The sequence below is a fragment of the Perna viridis genome, chromosome 6, assembly GCF_037379345.1.
Source record: "Perna viridis isolate PV_CMFRI_1.1 ecotype Kerala chromosome 6, ASM3737934v1, whole genome shotgun sequence".
Classification (NCBI taxonomy): domain Eukaryota; kingdom Metazoa; phylum Mollusca; class Bivalvia; order Mytilida; family Mytilidae; genus Perna; species Perna viridis.
This window is the reverse complement of record NC_142450.1, coordinates 33792894-33811781: the sequence shown is the minus strand read 5'-3', so window position 1 is coordinate 33811781 and position 18888 is coordinate 33792894. Positions and strand designations below refer to the sequence as shown.

General features: G+C 32.9%; 1 protein-coding gene across 7 annotated transcripts in view; it reads right to left on the bottom strand.

The window, feature by feature from the left end:
• The window catches only part of LOC148614645 (proto-oncogene tyrosine-protein kinase ROS-like), a 127893-nt gene that overhangs the window by 11445 nt on the left and 97560 nt on the right, over window positions 1-18888 (bottom strand). For all 7 annotated transcript variants that reach the window (XM_088588892.1, XM_088588893.1, XM_088588890.1 and 4 more), the window contains 21 exons: window positions 17425-17517; window positions 16943-17152; window positions 16427-16558; window positions 15310-15482; window positions 14609-14952; window positions 14099-14256; window positions 10779-10960; window positions 10347-10476; window positions 9482-9729; window positions 8864-8927; window positions 8177-8379; window positions 7336-7526; window positions 6431-6717; window positions 5544-5711; window positions 4918-5111; window positions 4371-4512; window positions 3688-3929; window positions 2966-3142; window positions 1654-1843; window positions 897-1017; window positions 491-660 (listed from right to left, as the gene is read on the bottom strand). In XM_088588892.1, coding sequence (XP_088445018.1) covers window positions 491-660; window positions 897-1017; window positions 1654-1843; window positions 2966-3142; window positions 3688-3929; window positions 4371-4512; window positions 4918-5111; window positions 5544-5711; window positions 6431-6717; window positions 7336-7526; window positions 8177-8379; window positions 8864-8927; window positions 9482-9729; window positions 10347-10476; window positions 10779-10960; window positions 14099-14256; window positions 14609-14952; window positions 15310-15482; window positions 16427-16558; window positions 16943-17152; window positions 17425-17517 — 3819 coding nt within the window. The remainder of the gene's footprint in view (window positions 1-490; window positions 661-896; window positions 1018-1653; window positions 1844-2965; window positions 3143-3687; window positions 3930-4370; window positions 4513-4917; window positions 5112-5543; window positions 5712-6430; window positions 6718-7335; window positions 7527-8176; window positions 8380-8863; window positions 8928-9481; window positions 9730-10346; window positions 10477-10778; window positions 10961-14098; window positions 14257-14608; window positions 14953-15309; window positions 15483-16426; window positions 16559-16942; window positions 17153-17424; window positions 17518-18888) is intronic.

Below are 18888 nucleotides of genomic sequence, written 5' to 3'. Positions count from 1 at the left end.
TGAACAGTTGCTTATAAGCACTTGATAAACCAGTCCCAATTGTTTCTGGATTCAAAGTTTGCAGCTCAAAATAAATAACAGAAAAACAGGGAAAAGAAAAAAGAAAACAAAGCTTCCTTTTTATGATGAACTTTAATTAAAATACACCAAAGTTTCTTTGAGTTATCGTACAAAGTGTGAACAGTTTGAAAACAGTATACAATCATTTTCTGGCAACTTATCAATATTCTATTATTTTTATTGGCAACTTTATCAATATTCCATTATTCATACTGGCAACTTATCAATATTCAATTATTCTTACTGGCAACTTATCAATATTCCATTATTCTTACTGGCAACTTTATCAATATTCCATTATTCTTACTGATATCTCTGGCTACTGCCATGATACTAAAAAAATATAGGCAAGTTCTAATCCAATGGACTGTGAGGTTACTGATAAACAGAATGAAGCCAGTTATAAAATGCCTACACAAGTATTACTTACTGACGAAGGTAAATGCAGTGCTGTTGAAACTGAATGGCCCAAGACCATGGGCATTCTCAGCTGCCACCCTGAATACATAATCACTTCCTCGTGGGATAATGACATCATCAACAACCCAGTGTGTTTCACTCCCATTAAACACATCATTCCATGTCTGTTGGGGACCATCCCTGTAAACATTAATACATTCATCTTTTTTTATTAATGTAAACGTCATTTCTGTCTAGTCTATTACGACTTCATGAGGCATTGCCATTTTGTATAATTTGATGAATTTCTAATAATATTACTATTTTTTCAGATTTCAAACATGTCTGGTAGAATCTGATTTTTCATACATGGTTGAAATATCTTGCCTTTCATAAAAAAAAACACTTGAACCCCAGAAAGATTTACTACAACTTACCAGTACTGCAGGATATAATTTGTTATAACAGCGCCATTATCATCAGGTTCTTGCCACTTTACATCATACCCTGATGATAAAGGGTCTACTTTTGGAGGTTCTGGGATATCTGGGATACTTGCTGTTCGAAGGAAAAAGAAAAAAAGTTAATATAAGAACATGTATATCATATCACAAAAAAGTATCTGCAAAAAATAGACAGAACTAGCTATCTTTGAAGTAAGCATTTGTTTTACTTGATAAACATACAAAGTCATACTTAACACTTTAAGAAGACATAATTTTACATGTAAATGAACTCTGCAAAAAAAAAAGTATTTGGTATTTGATAACATTAAGTGCTTGCCAAATATATGCTGATTTTTTGATTCCCTTGATTTCCCTTATAAAACAATTACCATTAAAAATGTTTCTAATATTTAAACAGGTTCTACAATTAACCAGGTTTGTACCAATTAACTGCTTTGCAGTAAATAAGGATAAGTTGCTGCAAATAAGATTACTTTGTATAAGCTGTTGAAAAAATAGAAACATTCCTTATAATATTGTTTCAAAAGGAAATAAAGGTATGATATTTCATATAGAAGTTATTTTGTTTGGGATAATTTGAAAACTGCAGAGGTCAAAGACGGCATAGTACCAAATTAGGTTATACAATATAATCTGGTTTGCTCATGCATATATAACCAACCAATCAGAAAGCCTGATACAAATCAAATTAAATAGTCAATAGAACAAACTTTCATTAAATACTTACATAGTGTTCTGAAGATGAAGGAATTCTGTCCAGTCCAGTGGTAATATTTGGCATCCTTATACAGTACTACCATTCGGAAGCAGTAGTCTGTATATGGCTGGAGATCATCAAAGGATGCATTGTACTGAGTATCTGCTATTGTGTTCAAAAGAAAAACATTTTCTAGCCAATGTTTCTCTTCATAAGGACACTATAATTAGAAATAATCAGAAATGTATTACATTTAAATGCCAAACACTACTGGTATCAGATTCAGGTTCTGTTTCTTAATGTTGCATTGGTATCTTGGGAGCAATACCTTATTTTTCAGTGTATTCCGCTAACTCACCTTTTTCATATGTCCAAGTACTTAATTGGGGGATGGGGGTTCAAGGTTTACACCAGAGCAAAACAAATGTCAAAACATTAATAGCCTGTTACTATATCAAACCTTAAAGTAGTCAAAATTTACAAACAGTGTTACCTGTCTCAACAGAACCCTGAATATTCAGAAAACTGTCTAATCAACCAGACCCTAAACAATCAGAAAACCTATCTAAACCAGACACTTTTAAAGTTCCTTTTTAAGTTGCTAATATTGTTAGCGACTTCTTGCACTTGTAATTTCAGTACTTTACATTCACATATGATTTATATACCACATTAAGCCACAGATCCATGCCACGTTCTCCATCTTAACTTCTTAGTTATAGCTTCATACGAGATTAAAATGTACCTCTTCAATATCATAAACATGTGTTCTACATGTGTTTTATTGACTGTATGAGAATGGGAAGTTAACATTAAAAGATGAAATGATCTGTTAGCATTGAACATTACCCAGTTTCCAATTCAGACACAGGGCCAGTTAAAATTTACTTTATAGGTCATATACATTATCAGGGCTCCAATATCTATATATAGCCATTGCTAGTTGTTTAATCTGGTTCCTGGTAACCAGTTGTTTTGATTGAAAACATTCGAATTAACCATGGATACAAAAGAATCATCATATCAAGGGAACCAAGATTCTAGCGGAAGTCATCCAATTTTAGAGCATATCACATTTGTGCCATTTCGGATGTTGAGAAGTAAGCCAAAATCAGTGGCAAAGAATATTTGACAATTTGCAACTTTGAAGACTTCAGTCTTTGATTATCAATTAAAATGTAATTACAACTTTGGTAAACTGAACATCTCTATAAAAATTTTAAAAAAATAGTTCTGTTTAAATATATTTCACTGTATCATTATAATGAATTGTAAAAATATTTCCCCAAAAACAGTTTCTATGAGTTGTCAGCCAATCAAATGTATATCATATGCTACTGACCTTCTTCATCTGGAACTTGTGTATCTCTACACTGCTGTCTGATGGAGATGTCCAGCTTACAGACAGGCTGTTTTCTGCAGAAGATACTAAGGAGATATCCCTCAGTTTTTCAAATGTTTTTACTATCATGGGATCACTCGCATTGAAGATCTTTTTCTCTGGGAAAGAGGTTAGCACCTAGATAAAGGAAAATGTAAGTTAGATATAGCAGAGTTCAGAAAAACTGATATTCCTTAGGTGGTCCATCATGAAATCCTGTCAATTCCATTTAACATTAACATCTAAATTACAAATTCAGAAATATCTCTGGTTTCATGAACCATGATTTACCGGTACACAATAACAGAACACTGAACAGAAATATAACTGATGTACAGATGAGACTGAAAACCATGAGAAAATGTTTGGTTATACCAAGCATTATAACAAGTATGAGCCAAATTCGCAAATTTGATTTTTTATCAAGTCAGAGCACTGTTATTGTCTATATACTGCAATAAAAATTTAAGAAGAAAAATACCTTTAAAATAAAAGAATAATTTAGTTTCCAAAAAATTTCTTCATTGATAAGTAAAGGAGCCTTAATAATAAATCAATATCTGATTTTTTCTGTTGCATTTGATATTAAGTTTAAATCTTTTAATGAAAGTAAATATTTATAAAAGCATGAACAGTTTAAGCTGGCTTGCATTTACTAAAATCATCAGCTTAGAATTACAAACCTGAATTGTGTACTCATTATTTGGCATCAAGTTGGTCAGGAATTTCTCATACTTGTTTGTGTCTTGTGATACATTTGCTATTTGTTCTTTTTGAGATAAACCCTGACTGATAATTCTTGACCATCGAATGGTGTACACCACTTCATCCTTAGGACCATTAGTAATGTTTGGAGGTGACCATGTGACCAGCACTTTCTCGGGTGTGTAGGTTTCTATAGATTTAATGACAGCTTTCCCAGGTACTAGGAAAAAACAATTGCATAAAGAAAAACTATTTAAAGTATGTCAATAAAGCAAGTAAATTGAAAAAGAGATTCTTAAACAGATTAGGAAAAACTAGAAATATTGTGAGAATGGAGTTGAACGTTCAACATAGAACCCTTATATTCAATGATCCTTCTTTGGAATCCTCCAGCAGTAATTATATTCCTTCATGCACATAAACCCTTCCAATTTAATTTCATCAAAACCCCTCAAGTTGTTTAGGAGGAGTTGCAACTACAAGAAATGTGAACACACAAACAGACGAGCAGACCGTGTGATTCCTATATATCCCCAAAATTAGTTTGCCAGGGGTATAAAAATCAGTAATTTTTATCAATAATAGCATGTATAGATGAACAGACAGATATTATCATACCATTAATGGGCATACAAAAATTAAAAGAAAGAAAACAACTCACCTCCAGTTTCAGTTCTATAGACTTGAGGTGGACCTAATGCCTCAGCCAGATACTCTGTGTAATAATTACTGACAGCCCCGTGGAAAACATACTCTGTATAGGGGTTCAAAGCAGAGATAGTAATGTGGTTGTTGTAGGAAGACTGAAACATAATGGAGAATGCAATATTTGAAAAAACAATAAAAGATGACTAGACAGCAAATTCCTAAAATGTTAAATTTTATTTACACTTTCACTGAGACTGATTTGTCCTTTAAAAAACTAACTGTGACGATGAGGAGGTCAAGATCAAAGATTTTTCATTAAATTTCCTAGTACCTGTCTGATTTTTTACTAAGGACTGGCAAATTCAGACCCAAAATACAATTTTGTGTATATAATCACTCATTGGAAACATCAAATACTGCAGATAGTGAGATTTTAAATGCCCTGATTACTAAGTGAACATGTGCAGGAAAACAAATGAACACAATGGTCAAAACATGCATACTGTGCAGAAGACTTAATTTTTTAAGTTTATTAGACAATTTGCAAATCAAATACATACCTCTGACAAGCAATTTTGTTCACAGAGTTTAGTACCAGCTTTGTAATATACTGTATACTTAGTATTAGGATGAGAAATAGAACTACATGATGGAGGCCAAGACATTGGTTGTAGTTCCAAGGTTACTGTCTGGTTGGTAATGTCTAAAAGGCTAACAACTTCAGAATAGGGATTGAGGTATAAACATTCAGTTGCTGAAAACAGAAAAAAATACCAGTAATCAACTTCAGAGTCAAGCATATTTAATACACATTTTGAATTTTTTTCTGTATTCTAGATAATTCAATGATGCAGTGTATAGTTGTTGATAATTAGGTATGGTGATGTACTCATTTACACACAAGCTGGGTTGTTATATTCTATTATTTTTTACCTTTTACCTAACATGAAGCATTTTTATTCTAACAGGAAAAGAAAGACTATTTTGAATCAGATTTGTCCACTGGTAAATGCATCAGGTTACGAGGTAATATAGCATATAACTTTTATGGGATGTTAATATTAGAATGATGTTTGAAATCTTTAAAAATATATTGTTGTTCCAAAAATACCTCAAGTAAACAAATTCAACCAAAAATATGGCTTGAAATGTATTTTTCTTAATAAACTTCAGACTCTCAACTCACATGGTAAAGGCTGCAAATGTACTCCATAGGCCACCATGTCAACAACATCTGCCAAACTCTTAGAAGTTACTGTACCAGACTGCTTATCCATTATATAAAGCATTTGATCCATGTTACTGTACCAGTAAATGTTTGTATGGTCGACTGTTAATTGGTCTGGAGGTAAACCTGTAACAATTCAAGCATTCAATGTACTGAGAAATACTGTGACAGCAACACAGTTCCGTTACTATTGTTACAGCAAATGTTCTGTTGCACAAAGGGTATATATCTGCTAATACAATGCTTTTTATACACCTCTGCCACAGTCTGTGTTAAACCCCACCACACCCTGTGTTAAACCCTGCCACACACAGTGTTAAACCCTGCCACTCTATGCAAATCACCACTAGTCTGATTTCCTGGACCTGTAATTTCTTCTACAGGACCATTGAAATTTTATTTAGGTCCTGGACCTCCAAAACTTATATTTACTCTTATTAAGAACCTTTCACTTTCTTCTGGTGGACCTTTCATTTCACATGCAAAACAGTTCAGGACTGTTCACTCTAGGAATTAAATTTGAACCCCAGCAAATTAGTGCAATATACTATATTAACAGCAATGCAGAATAGCACACATGCCCTGTGAATTGTTTCACACCTTGTATAGCAGTCTTTACGCTAGCACACTGATATGTAGTCAATCAGGAAGCAATTAAAGGTCAGCAGAGAAGACTAATATTTAATGTCAGAAAAAAACAACAATCAACTGATTATGAGGTCAACTTCTACAGATAATGTACTGAGACTGATTGCCACAGTATCATACAGTTTATTGAATTGAGCAACTTCTCAATTTCATCAATTGTCCATAATGCACATTGAATTCGGTTGATTCTATCATACCTTTGCTATCATCAGTCTCTTTCTCTAAAACTTGTCTACAATTACATCCCTCAAGATCAGCAGCTACAATGGCTTCCGATGTGGTATCATAAAATAAGATCTCTGTTTTCAGGTCATGAGAATGATCTACTGCTATTACACTTCCTGGTTTTACTTTACAGTTACATGCTCGTGTCGAGCGCCTCATTCTAGAGTTCTGGAATACTGACTGGATTAAACTATCATGTCCAACCTTATACAGTTCATGAATTTTGTCATCTTTATTGTGTTCTATCCACATGATGTTACTGAAGAAAAACATCCCAAATAAACAACTACAATCTGATGCAATATAAGTAAAGAAAAAAATGCATTATAAGTTTAGTGCAGTTCACTGTAATATTGAGCAAGAGAACAGAAAAAAAATTGTCTTCTGCATCTTGTTTTAAAATTTCTCTCTTTCAGGACCTTGTAAGACCAAAGCTGTAAGTGGGTGAAAAGCGTAGTAATTAAATGAAAAAACAAAATTACTACTTATATTTTTTATCTAATGTAATACAAAATTATATCAAAATATCACTTTAAGTTTTCCAACCCTGGACTTGACTTTTTATGAGCAACTCAGCGGGTCTTTCTAAAAAAGTAGAGGAAGCTTACCCTACTGGTGCTCCAGGACCACACTCTCAGTTTTTAGGGGAGCCCAAGTTGCTCATTTACTCATATTTCTTTGTATGTATCATTTTGGTTATTTTATATTCTTCGTTATGTGTGTCTATTTTTCCTGTCTGGATTGTATTCTTTTGATTATCACTAGAATCTTGGTTCCCTTGATTACTCTTTCAAGGGAATGACTTAAATTTTTTTAATAACATTTTCTTCTATATATAGTACCCCCTTGGTAATATAACCTGCATTCTGGTATTCACCTTGTATGTGGATCGGATGCAACACTTTCAATTATTCCATCTCTGACCAGCAAGGTGGAGTTTATACCCTGATCCAGTGGATAGGTTATAATGGAACTTTTAGATTTCCGAGGGCTTGTCTCTACGATGTAAAGTGTATGACTGATCCAGTCTACTGTTATATCAGTCACTGGCCCACTCAGTTGTAATAGCTGTTAAATAAGATAAGTGGTATGTTATTCTATATAAAGGTAATGACATATATATGCTAAAATAACTGATAACCAAGAATCAACTAATACATTGGTTAAGTTACCCTTTTACACATTCTCTAAGCTCTCTTCATAATAACAGCACTCCAGTCTTTGGCAATTTAGAAAAAAATTTAAAAACCACATGCACCCTGACAAAAAGTCAATTTTTCTCACAACTCAAAACTTAAAATATATTGAAGGTTCAGAAATGTGTTACCTTGAACAGACCGAGGATTATCTAAGGATACTGGAATTCATTGTCAAAATAGCTAATATTTTGCATTTTCACTGTTATAGTTGTTTTATCTTCTTTCAGCAGAATTCAAGTAAATAATATATCAGTAAAACCTTTATAAACTGATCCCTGGATTAGATATCTGTGTATATCAGACATTTTCTGAAGTTCCTTCATATCAGTTTCAATGTGTTTAGAACCAATGTAAAACAAATACATGCTTTAATAGAGCAAATCTCTGAAGGGGTTCGCCTAAAACAGGTGGCGCTGTAACATCTTATAATATACAACTTTTATGTTAATGTTTAAAAATGATAATCTTCATCAGGTTAAAGGAATTACTGTATATCTTAAGTTTAACAACAGTGTCTACCTGTTTCTTGCTCTCTTTACTTTCTTCAAACAACACATTGTTTTTGTCAACCCAGAACATCTTATTGTCCCGAGCCAGGAATGTTACAGTGACAGGGGGTGGTATATGTTCTAACAAGACTGTTCTGTTACCAACACTGTCCATTTCCTCAGTAAACAGCTGGTTGGAAGATACTACCAAAAGTTTTGGTACAGGGTTTACATCTGTGAAAAAGATAGAGATGTACCAAATAAAACAGTTCTCATAAAAAAAAATTCATTCATACACAAACAATAGGATTGTGGCATCAGAACTTGACCTATGTGACTTGGACATTAGACTGCATAAACATAACATTAATTATGATAAGAAAAGGCCATAAATCTTTTAAGTACACAATTGATTTTTGTTCCATATAGTACATCTACCTGTAACCCTAATCTCCGGTATACTGGTAAGTAAATTACAAATTATTCTAAATTCAAGTTAGAGGCAGTAATGGTATGCTTTCTGGCAGACCTCTAGTTAAACTGCTCATGCTAATATTTAGTCTGCCGTTAGGAACGTGCAGTCAAATAAAATTCAGTACTGAAAGTGTTAACATGGTTCTTTAGGATCCAGGCAGCTAAATTAAGCCTTCATGGACATTTTTAAAAGGGTTATGAAATAATTTGTAGCACAAGAGATAGACCAACATACTAATCTTACCATCTGCCTCAGCTGATACTATGTTAGATGATGGTCCACATCCCACCTTGGTACAAGCAGATACCTAAAACAGATGTGTGAATATCATTGCTCTCTAATATTAGTCTCATTTTGATGATGAAAACATAAAATGCAAAAAAAAAAAAATTAAATCTTAAATGCAAATATATTAAATAAGATAAGTGAATTTTATGTGCTTTTAGAAGATTTTTTGCTTTTCCACTACATCAGTTAAGAAGAAACTAAGATCAATAGTTTCTTCCATGAAAATATATATAACTATTGAAACTGTAAACAAAGCCCACAAAGATACCACCAGCTCTCCATCCCAGTAACTACATGGTCAAAAATTATAAACAAAGTCATCTAACAAGAAATTAATGTCCCTACAGGCTGAAATGGAATACCATGATATAGTATACGGATATTAAGCTTTGTCAAAATATAAAATGGCTGTGATCAATAATTGCTGAAGAAACGGTTACAAAAAAGTTGTGGACAAAACAACTGCTGATGAACAGATAGATGGACATCATGATCACAATACAGCAGGGATATGACATTTTTTTTTATACTCAGCACATGCCACTGTGATAAAATCCTCATTAATGTATATACCTGGAAAAAGTAGGTCATGCCAGGTTTAAGACATGGCAGGTTAAAATGGCGAGCTGTGCTAGCTAATGATGTCTCATTTTTGTTATTTTCATCTCCATTCTTCCAAGAATACACAACAAACTCTAAAATAATTCCATTTAACTTCTCTGGTAGTGTCCATCGGAAATCTGCTGCCAGGAATTTCTCAGAGGTGAAAGATTCCTTGTCTTGTGTAACATAGACTCTTGGTGTCAAAGGCTTTCCTGGAACTGTCATGATGATATACATTAAAATTTTATTTGCTTAAATGAGTTTACATACTTCCAAAATCATGATTCCATGTTTAGTTTCAAGTGAATACCTTCCTAAACTATAGTATAAAGGTTTGATGATATCTCCCTCTACAACTTCATAATTGAAATCAAACAAAATTCTCTCTCATTTTCAGACAAGCACAGCCTAAGATCATATTGTGCACAGAATGTCACACTTATTAGTTACATATAAAATTAATTAAAAAATGTACCTATGTTAAAGAGCAATCATATACTTATGTGGTGTTTGGGAAAATTTAGTCTTCATGTTTTTTTTCTTATCATAATTTTTACATGATATTTCGTTTTTACAATTACCTACCATATGTGATTTATTCAGTACCTTGTCCAGGATAGTTTACATTGGGAACAGACCAATTCCAAATATGTTCCTGCCTATGGTACTCCATTCCACTAATATAATATGGTTGGTCCTTAAAGGTTACTAATCATTTAATCACAGTATTGTGGCAGATGATGTTATTGTTGATGTTATAGCTGACTCCACAGGAGTCAAACCAACTTGATAATTTTTTTTTGAGTATGAAATATTAACTTTTAATGTCACCTACCTGACATTGGAGAATACATAACTGTTTTAGTGACAGGTCCGTATCCCCAATATGTATATGCTCTGATAGTCACTATGAGCTGTGTGAAGGCGGAGATATTAGTCATCTCAATTGTATTCTTTGTTGTTTGCTGTAATATTAAAAGCAGAGGAATCGAACTTAAATTTCAAGTTGGTAATTTTTCTTCAATACCTGTACTTTAATTACCTGTAAGTACTTAAATCTTACCATTCTTTCAGTGAGAAGGTTGCTTTATATTGTCTGACAGCCATCAATTTTTGTGTAGTTTTCTTTGTTCACAGTGGTACACAGTACAAAATGAATTTTTTTTAATAGATTCAAATGCAATGTTCATAGTGAATAAACAATGCATGTAATTAAGTTTTCTAACTGAACATTTTAGAAAACACCATATTTAATAACTAAATTTACCACAGCAAAACTTGTTCTGTCGCTATCATGAATCTGGACAGACACTTCATAAAAGATACTTCCATGGTTGACTTCTGACCTCTCCCAGGTAAGGTTAAACTTCGACCAATGACCTTCACACCTGATGTTACCCTCCTGAATCTTTGATGGTATAATTTTGAGGCTGTTTCTGTTTGTTCCATCTGCAAAAACAAATACAAAAAATGTCTTGAAATTGAAGATTTGAAATCATGCATTCAGTTCAGCAGTTTTTGAGGATGGATAAACATTACTTCTACAACATAAGAGGTTAGAATTCCATTCCTCAATAACCCACCAAGTCAGAAAATAGCTTGCCAGACAACTTCTAACACTGCTGGAGTAGATAAACATGGGAATCACTATATACCCAGGGTTCCTGGAATGGGGTTTAAAAATTGATACGATAAAATTCCCGCACACTTTGGTAGAGCCTTGAATGAGATTAGAAGAGATTTAATATTTATCATTATCAGTGAAATTGGTTCCAATGCATCAAATAAATGTAAAATGTGAAAAATATTGAAACAATAACCCCAAGATTAAGACTATACTTTGAAAATAATAAAATAAATCCATTCTCTCCTGATATTACAATTGAATCCCTCCTACACATAAGATTTAACTGAGAAACTTCATTTCAGGTTAACAGCAAAAACTATATCTTATACCAGTGGTTGTCTGTAGTTAGTTGAGTTAAAATTTTCAATAAATGTATTTCAACTTTTTTTCTTTTTACAAGATTAGACATTTATATGAAAGAACCCAAGTACAGAACCCCAAATGATCCATATATGCACAACCAGTATACATTTTTGTACATTCAGAGAATTATAAAGTTAGATCAATGTCAGCATTTTATGTCTTAGATGTTTTTATCAAACATAGAACAATATTTTTTCTTCTTCTTGACCACCACATACAGTCCTATAGCACTTTGTTTTCCCTTCATACTAAAGAAAATTTTAAATTAGAAAAAGGCTTATACCAGTAAATTTGTATTGAACTAGAACTACAAAATGCACACCCCACTTCACTTATATCCTAAACAACTGACAATAATCAGATGCCCAAACCTTATTTAAATTTCCTAAAAATCGTAGGTAAAAAAGTGAAAGGAAAGACAGATGTTAAAACAACTATATATCCAAGGAGTAAGGTGGGGGTAGGGGTATGATAACTAAGAACTATAATACAATATCCATGAAGTTGAAGTAAAGAAAAATGTGGTAAATGCCAAGGTCAGGAACTCATAACAATGCCAAGGTCAAGAACTCCTAACAATGCCAAGGTCAGGAACTCCTAAAAAATGACAAGGTCAGGAACTCTTAAAAATGACAAGACCAGGAACTCCTAACAATGACAAGGTCAGGAACTCCTAAAAATGCCAAGGTCAGGAACTCTTAAAAATGATAAGGCCAGGAACTCCTAACAATGACAAGGTCAAGAACTCCTAACAATGCCAAGGTCAGGAACTCCTAAAAATGACAAGGTCAGGAACTCCTAACAATGCTAAGATCAGGAACTCCTAACAATGACAAGGTCAAAAACTCCTAACAATGCCAAAGTCAAGAACACCTAACAATGACAAGGTCAAGAACTCCTAACAATGCCAAAGTCAAGAACTCCTAACAATGACAAGGTCAAGAACTCCTAATTATGTCAAGGACAGGAATTCCTTAATATTTCTTCTGTATCTCCTCATATTCAAATTTTACCTTCATTATCAAATAAGAAAAAAATTAACTTTCAGTTTTAAACAGTTAATCAATTATTATGGAGTGGAAATTTTCTATAGAAACTTATCTATTATTTTCACCCTTTAGATGAGTGCACTACTTCATTGCTCTATGCATGACCTTTGCAAGTATTGATACTTAATCAAAGAAAGAAAATGATAATTTTAAGTAAATCTATATCCATCACCAGACAAAAGGTTTTGGGATAAAATACAGCAAAGTAAAGATAATCCTAAATGACCACTGATAATGTAACATGGGGAATTTTACGTCTTATTCCAACTTATCCGGTCAAGAAAAATTACCATCTATTGTTAGATTTTGCATGACACATGAAACAGTAGTAGAACTGGTGATGCTTCTGTGCAAACTATTATGATCAGATATAAACCATGAATACATGAATTCACACTTGTTATTTTACTCCGAATGACCCCAGATTTGTTTCCAAATAACCTTTTGACATAATGAAACAATGAAATTTTAACTTGTCACGTCATTAATCTTTAAGTTGAAGGAGAATTCAGTATGAAAACAACATGAAAACATATTATTTTTGTCAATGGCATCCACAAGTTTAAATACATGTATTACTTTTAAGGAAATTTCAATTCAGGACTCCAATTCAAAATGCTTGGCTTACTACCATACTTCATATCTTGCTCAGTATAATTCTATATATTTTCTATTACACAAAAATCCTTTATATTACCCTCATATTGCAAATATGAATGAAGAAATCTGGTTATAATTTTCATACAAAAATTAATGGGATATTATTCAATGAAATTTGGTAAAAAAAATTTTATCTCTAAAAATATAAAAATTGAAGTCTATCCTTACCTGAGAAATGATGGTGGATTATGGGCTGCATTAAACATCATAATAGACCATTTGGTAATATATCCTTACCTGGGTATGGATGAATTGAAGGATAGGATACATCAAACACCATTACAGACCATTTGGTAATACATGTATATCCTTACCTGGGTATGGATGAATTGAAGGATAGGATACATCAAACACCATTACAGACCATTTGGTAATATATCCTTACCTGGGTATGGATGAATTGAAGGATAGGATACATCAAACACCATTACAGACCATTTGGTAATTTACCCTTACCTGGGTATGGATGAATTGAAGGATAGGATACATCAAACACCATTACAGACCATTTGGTAATTTATCCTTACCTGGGTATGGATGAATTGAAGCATAGGATACATCAAACACCATCACAGACCATTTGGTAATATATCCTTACCTGGGTATGGATGAATTGATGGATAGGATACATCAAACACCATCACAGACCATTTGGTAATATATCCTGACCTGGGTATGGATGAATTGAAGGATGGGATACATGAAACACCATTACAGACCATTTGGTAATTTATCCTTACCTGGGTATGGATGAATTGAAGGATAGGATACATCAAACACCATTACAGACCATTTGGTAATACATGTATATCCTTACCTGGGTATGGATGAATTGAAGGATAGGATACATCAAACACCATTACAGACCATTTGGTAATTTATCCTTACCTGGGTATGGATGAATTGAAGGATGGGATACAGTAAACACCATTACAGGCTCACTGGTTATTTCAGACGTATAGTTACATTCCAAATCTCCAACAACAATGGAACCTCTCTCATTTTGCCAGAACAATCTATGAGCGAAATACTGTATCACTGAATACCTAAGAGTAAAAATGTACACAGTACATGCATAAGGGATTTTCAAAAGCAGTTGATTCAGACTGTTTGTTAGTTGACTTTTCAAAAAAAAATATTTATAGTTTAACCAATTTAACTTTTAACTAAACAAAAATTAGCATTGAACTAAAATTTGCTTTAATTCTGATTTAAGAAACTTCAGGTTTCAAAATTCATATTACATCAGAGGCTGTACAAATTCATATTACATCAGAGGCTGTACAAATTCATATTACATCAGAGGCTGTACAAATTTATATTACATCAGAGGCAGTACAAATTTACAGTAAATACCTTTTAAAATAATAATGTTCAGTTATAAAAAGCCATACTTACTGTGAAATACTATCGATATTGCCAAGTGGTTCTACTGTTAATTGGTCAGTTGTTATTCCTTCTCCTAAAAGCTCAGACATGAATAATTCCTGTTTCTCAAAACTTTTCACATACCACAACACTTTTCTAAGGTCAAAGTTCAAGGTCAAACTAATCACATGCTTGCCACAGAAATATGGTAAAGAAAAATAGACTACATGGTCATCACCATTGAGATATGATGCTTCTACTGTGTTAGAGGTCACCCAGTACATGCGACCTTCAAGGGCATCAATTACCATATGGCGAGCAGTGCCCTGGATGACAAATTCTGAATTCTCTCCATTCAAGTCAGACCTTCTTATCTATAAATACAAAAAAAGGTTTATAACAGGTATCATAAGGCGAATAGAACATTATTTATATTAATAAAGTATACATCTTTAAATGGGCAAGAGTTTCAATTATAAACTTGATAAGGGGGGGAGGGGGGTAAGAGTACATAATGAATACACAAGAAACAAGTTCTAACATACTATATATGGGCAATAAGCATTTCAAGTGACTTCAAATTACAGGTACCTTTTAAGTTAAGAGAAAAACTAGCAGAGATCTAAAAAAATAATTATGAAATGATATAAAAAGCATATGTATGTCTGTAGGATGATTATGTGAAATAGAAGACACCAAAAATGTTACTCCATAACTTTTACATTACTTACCACATTCTGTTTAGGATTTGACCAATACAATTTTTGCCCTAGCCAATCAAAGGCAATACTTGTAGCATAGGAGATGTGGAAGATATTCACAGTGTCTCCTGTTCTCCTATCATACACTTGTACTTTATTGGAATCAGAAACCCAGATGATCTTCTCACCAGCACAGGACATATCTATCAAGAACATATAAATGTACTTATTTTAGTAATGTCTAAAAACTGCAATATTATATTCTTAATCCCTGAATTACATTTTTGTGTCATGATCAAGCTGAAATAAAAAATACAAAACTACAATTTAGAAAACCAAGTCATATAAGACCTAAGTAAATATTTTATTTAAATGACACAGTTATGTACAACCTAACAAAATCCTTCTTCCTTACTGCCTAGATTCAATAAGCCAACTTTACCAATGTACTTCTCCACTACCAAGCTAAAATTGGTTACCGTATATCAGGTTTTTTGGCGCAGTGGTAATTTTGGCTATATTGGCGTACACAAAAAAACTGTCAAAATAAAGACGACCAATTTTTCCAATTGATTTTCAATTCCATGTCGTTTCTAGCAGATGTTATTTGCTATGCTAAGCATTGAAATTTCATCAATGCCAGGTGACCAATCTTGTATTCAACTGTGCATGTGATATAATTCATAGGATTTAAAAAAATCAGTTGAATATAAAATCGTACTGAGGGCAACATATGTAAAATGTAAAGAAACATAAACACGATGTACATTGTATAATACTAAGTTCTGTATAATGAAAATAAACATAGAAAAACACAGATGATCAAGTATACACATTGAGGGAACATGTACATGAAAAACATACAAAGAATATAAATAGATAATGTTGACATGACAAAATAAACCTTTTACATTAAACTTTACAATATCAATATTCTTATTTTGGTGGTTAAAAACTGGAAATCCAATATTAAAGTCGCCAACTTTTCAAACTATCAAAATGACATAAATTCACCAATATTTCAATGCGCAAAAAATTACCTGATATCCGGCAAACAAACCTACCAATGAGCTAAAATTAGTTAGTTCAAAGAGGCAAGCCATACCTGATGAGCTAAGATCTATTAACTCTGACAAGAATACCTTACCAATGAGCTTTTCCCCTAATGAGTTAAGACTTGTGAGTTCAGATTTATTCCTTCCCTCCATATCCATCTCATACAGTATGGTTGAGAACAGATTTTGTGTGGCTGCCACTATAACTTTTGCTGTCGAGGCTTCTGTTAGAGGAGAAAGATATTTACAGTTAGATATGATAAGGAAATTCAATATTTGAGGAAGAAGAACCATTGATTTTTTTATCAATATTTTTGCATTCATATTGATTATTCTTTCTATGATTTGGCCACAAAACCCACAAGATTTTATAATTGAGAAAAGCAAATTACCTCCAGCATTCAAGATGAGCACACAATCTCAAGCACTCAAGGTGAAAACACTACTACCCACACTCCAGGTAAGCACACAGCCTCCTACACTCCAGGTGAGCACATTATCTACACTCCATTTTAGCACACTACCTCCCAAACTCAAGGTAAGCATATTACCTTATACATTAGAAGCTAGCACACTACCTGTAGACCAATAAGGTTGTGTATTCTTACCTGAAGAAAGTGTTCTACCAAGAAAAACATCAGACCAAGGTCCAAACCCTGACTGAGACCATGCTCTAACTTTTATGTGGTATGCAGCATCTGGTAAAAGATCATGTCTTTCATAATAGGTACCAGATATTTTCTCTGACACATCATGTGATGGCCTATCATCAGTGTGAACACTGACTTCATAATACCAGCCTTGGTAAGCTCCCCTTCCTGAAAATAATCATGATTTTTGAAAATATAAACTAGTGAGGATCTTTGTAAACTTATTTAAAGAATGTTTTATTTCATTAAACCAAATTATCAATTAAAAATAAAAAATGATATATACATGTATCATATGCTGTTCATTGAACCAAATAGTTTCATTGAGTATATTATGCATGGGTTTTTAGGTTAACTGATATATTTTGTTGTGATATTTAGATTTTTTATGGGTTGTCCTGTTTTGTTTGTAAACATACCTGTACACAAGCAATACAGACCTTGATATGGCAGAAATCCTGGATGTTTCCATTGTATAACAACTTTACTGTCTGTAAACAAAGCTTTAACATTTCTTGGGGAGTCATGGGGTACTGCAATACAAAATAATCACAGCATTTATTAATATGGCACAGCACTTATTATTACACCTTTTTTTTACTTCAAAGCCATGACTGAACACATCTAAGTTGAACTTTTTTACTCACATTCTACATTTTTTCTAAATGTAGCACAGCTAAAGCATTAACATGATAAGCTTGTATAACATACATGGTCAATGGTTGCTTGTTTTGTTTTTAACCCCAAAAAATTCACAAGACAATGTGTCAATCAAACTTAATTTGTAATAAGCTTCTAATTAGTTGGGCCTCTTTTGGCAGCATAAGTTATTTTATATTGACTGAATTATCAGAATTGATTTTAATTTTTGACAAGTTGTGCTCACATAACTAACTTTGGGAGAATTTAAGCTTGATCATAAATTTTGTTTACTGTTCTTGAAGCATTAAGTGCCCAAAAGTTTGTTTAATTGCATAACTTGGTCAAAAATTAAAATCAATCGTTAAGTGTAAGTATTTGTAAGAATCAGGCAAAATGGGGAAACATGCATGTCAAAATCCCACCGATCTGACAATGTAATATCACTCAAGGGTACTTTCTCTATTTGAAAAGACCATTATTTGATCTCTGCATCACTGACTTTGCGAAGAATTTTTTCAATAGAATCTTGGAACTAGAGGCTCAAGAGAGCCTGAATCGCTCACCTAGTTAACCATTTGCTTATTTGGAAAAATTGAGGAATGAGACAGGCTAAGTTAAAATCAACTAAATTGTCAAATGCAGGAAATGCTTTTCATAGCATTTTCATGACCTGAACCAGAATTTTGCTAAAGGCAACAATTTTTGATTTTTTTTCAAAAACCTGTCTTATGACCCCTAAGTTCCATTTTTAGTATAGGCAGCCATATCTATTCACGGATTAAAAATCACAACAGTTGTTTTGACCACTATACACTAAAGAACTATTATGCTTATTTTCATTCAATGATCTTAAGTGATTTTAGAGAAGAAGATTTTCAAAGTTGTACATGTGGAAAAAAAAACAACAAAAAAACTGTTTCAGGGGTCGTAACTACTACATTAGTCAATGAATGTTTTGAAAAAATTTCGGCATAGGTCCTTCTCATGATGCTTAACAATTTTACCCATTGCCAGAAATTTGGTAAAGGCAACGGTTTTTGAGTTATTTGCAAAAAACTGCCATCTGACCCCTATGTTCTATTTTTAGTAATGGCTGCCATGTTTTTTCATGAATCAACAATCCCAACTGTCAATTTGTGTGGGGTACCCTAAGGAACATATATATGTGAACTTTCATTGAATTCTGTGCAATGGATTTTGAGAAGAAGATTTTCAAAGTTGCACATGTGAAAATACAAAAAAAACTGTGTCAGGGGCCATAA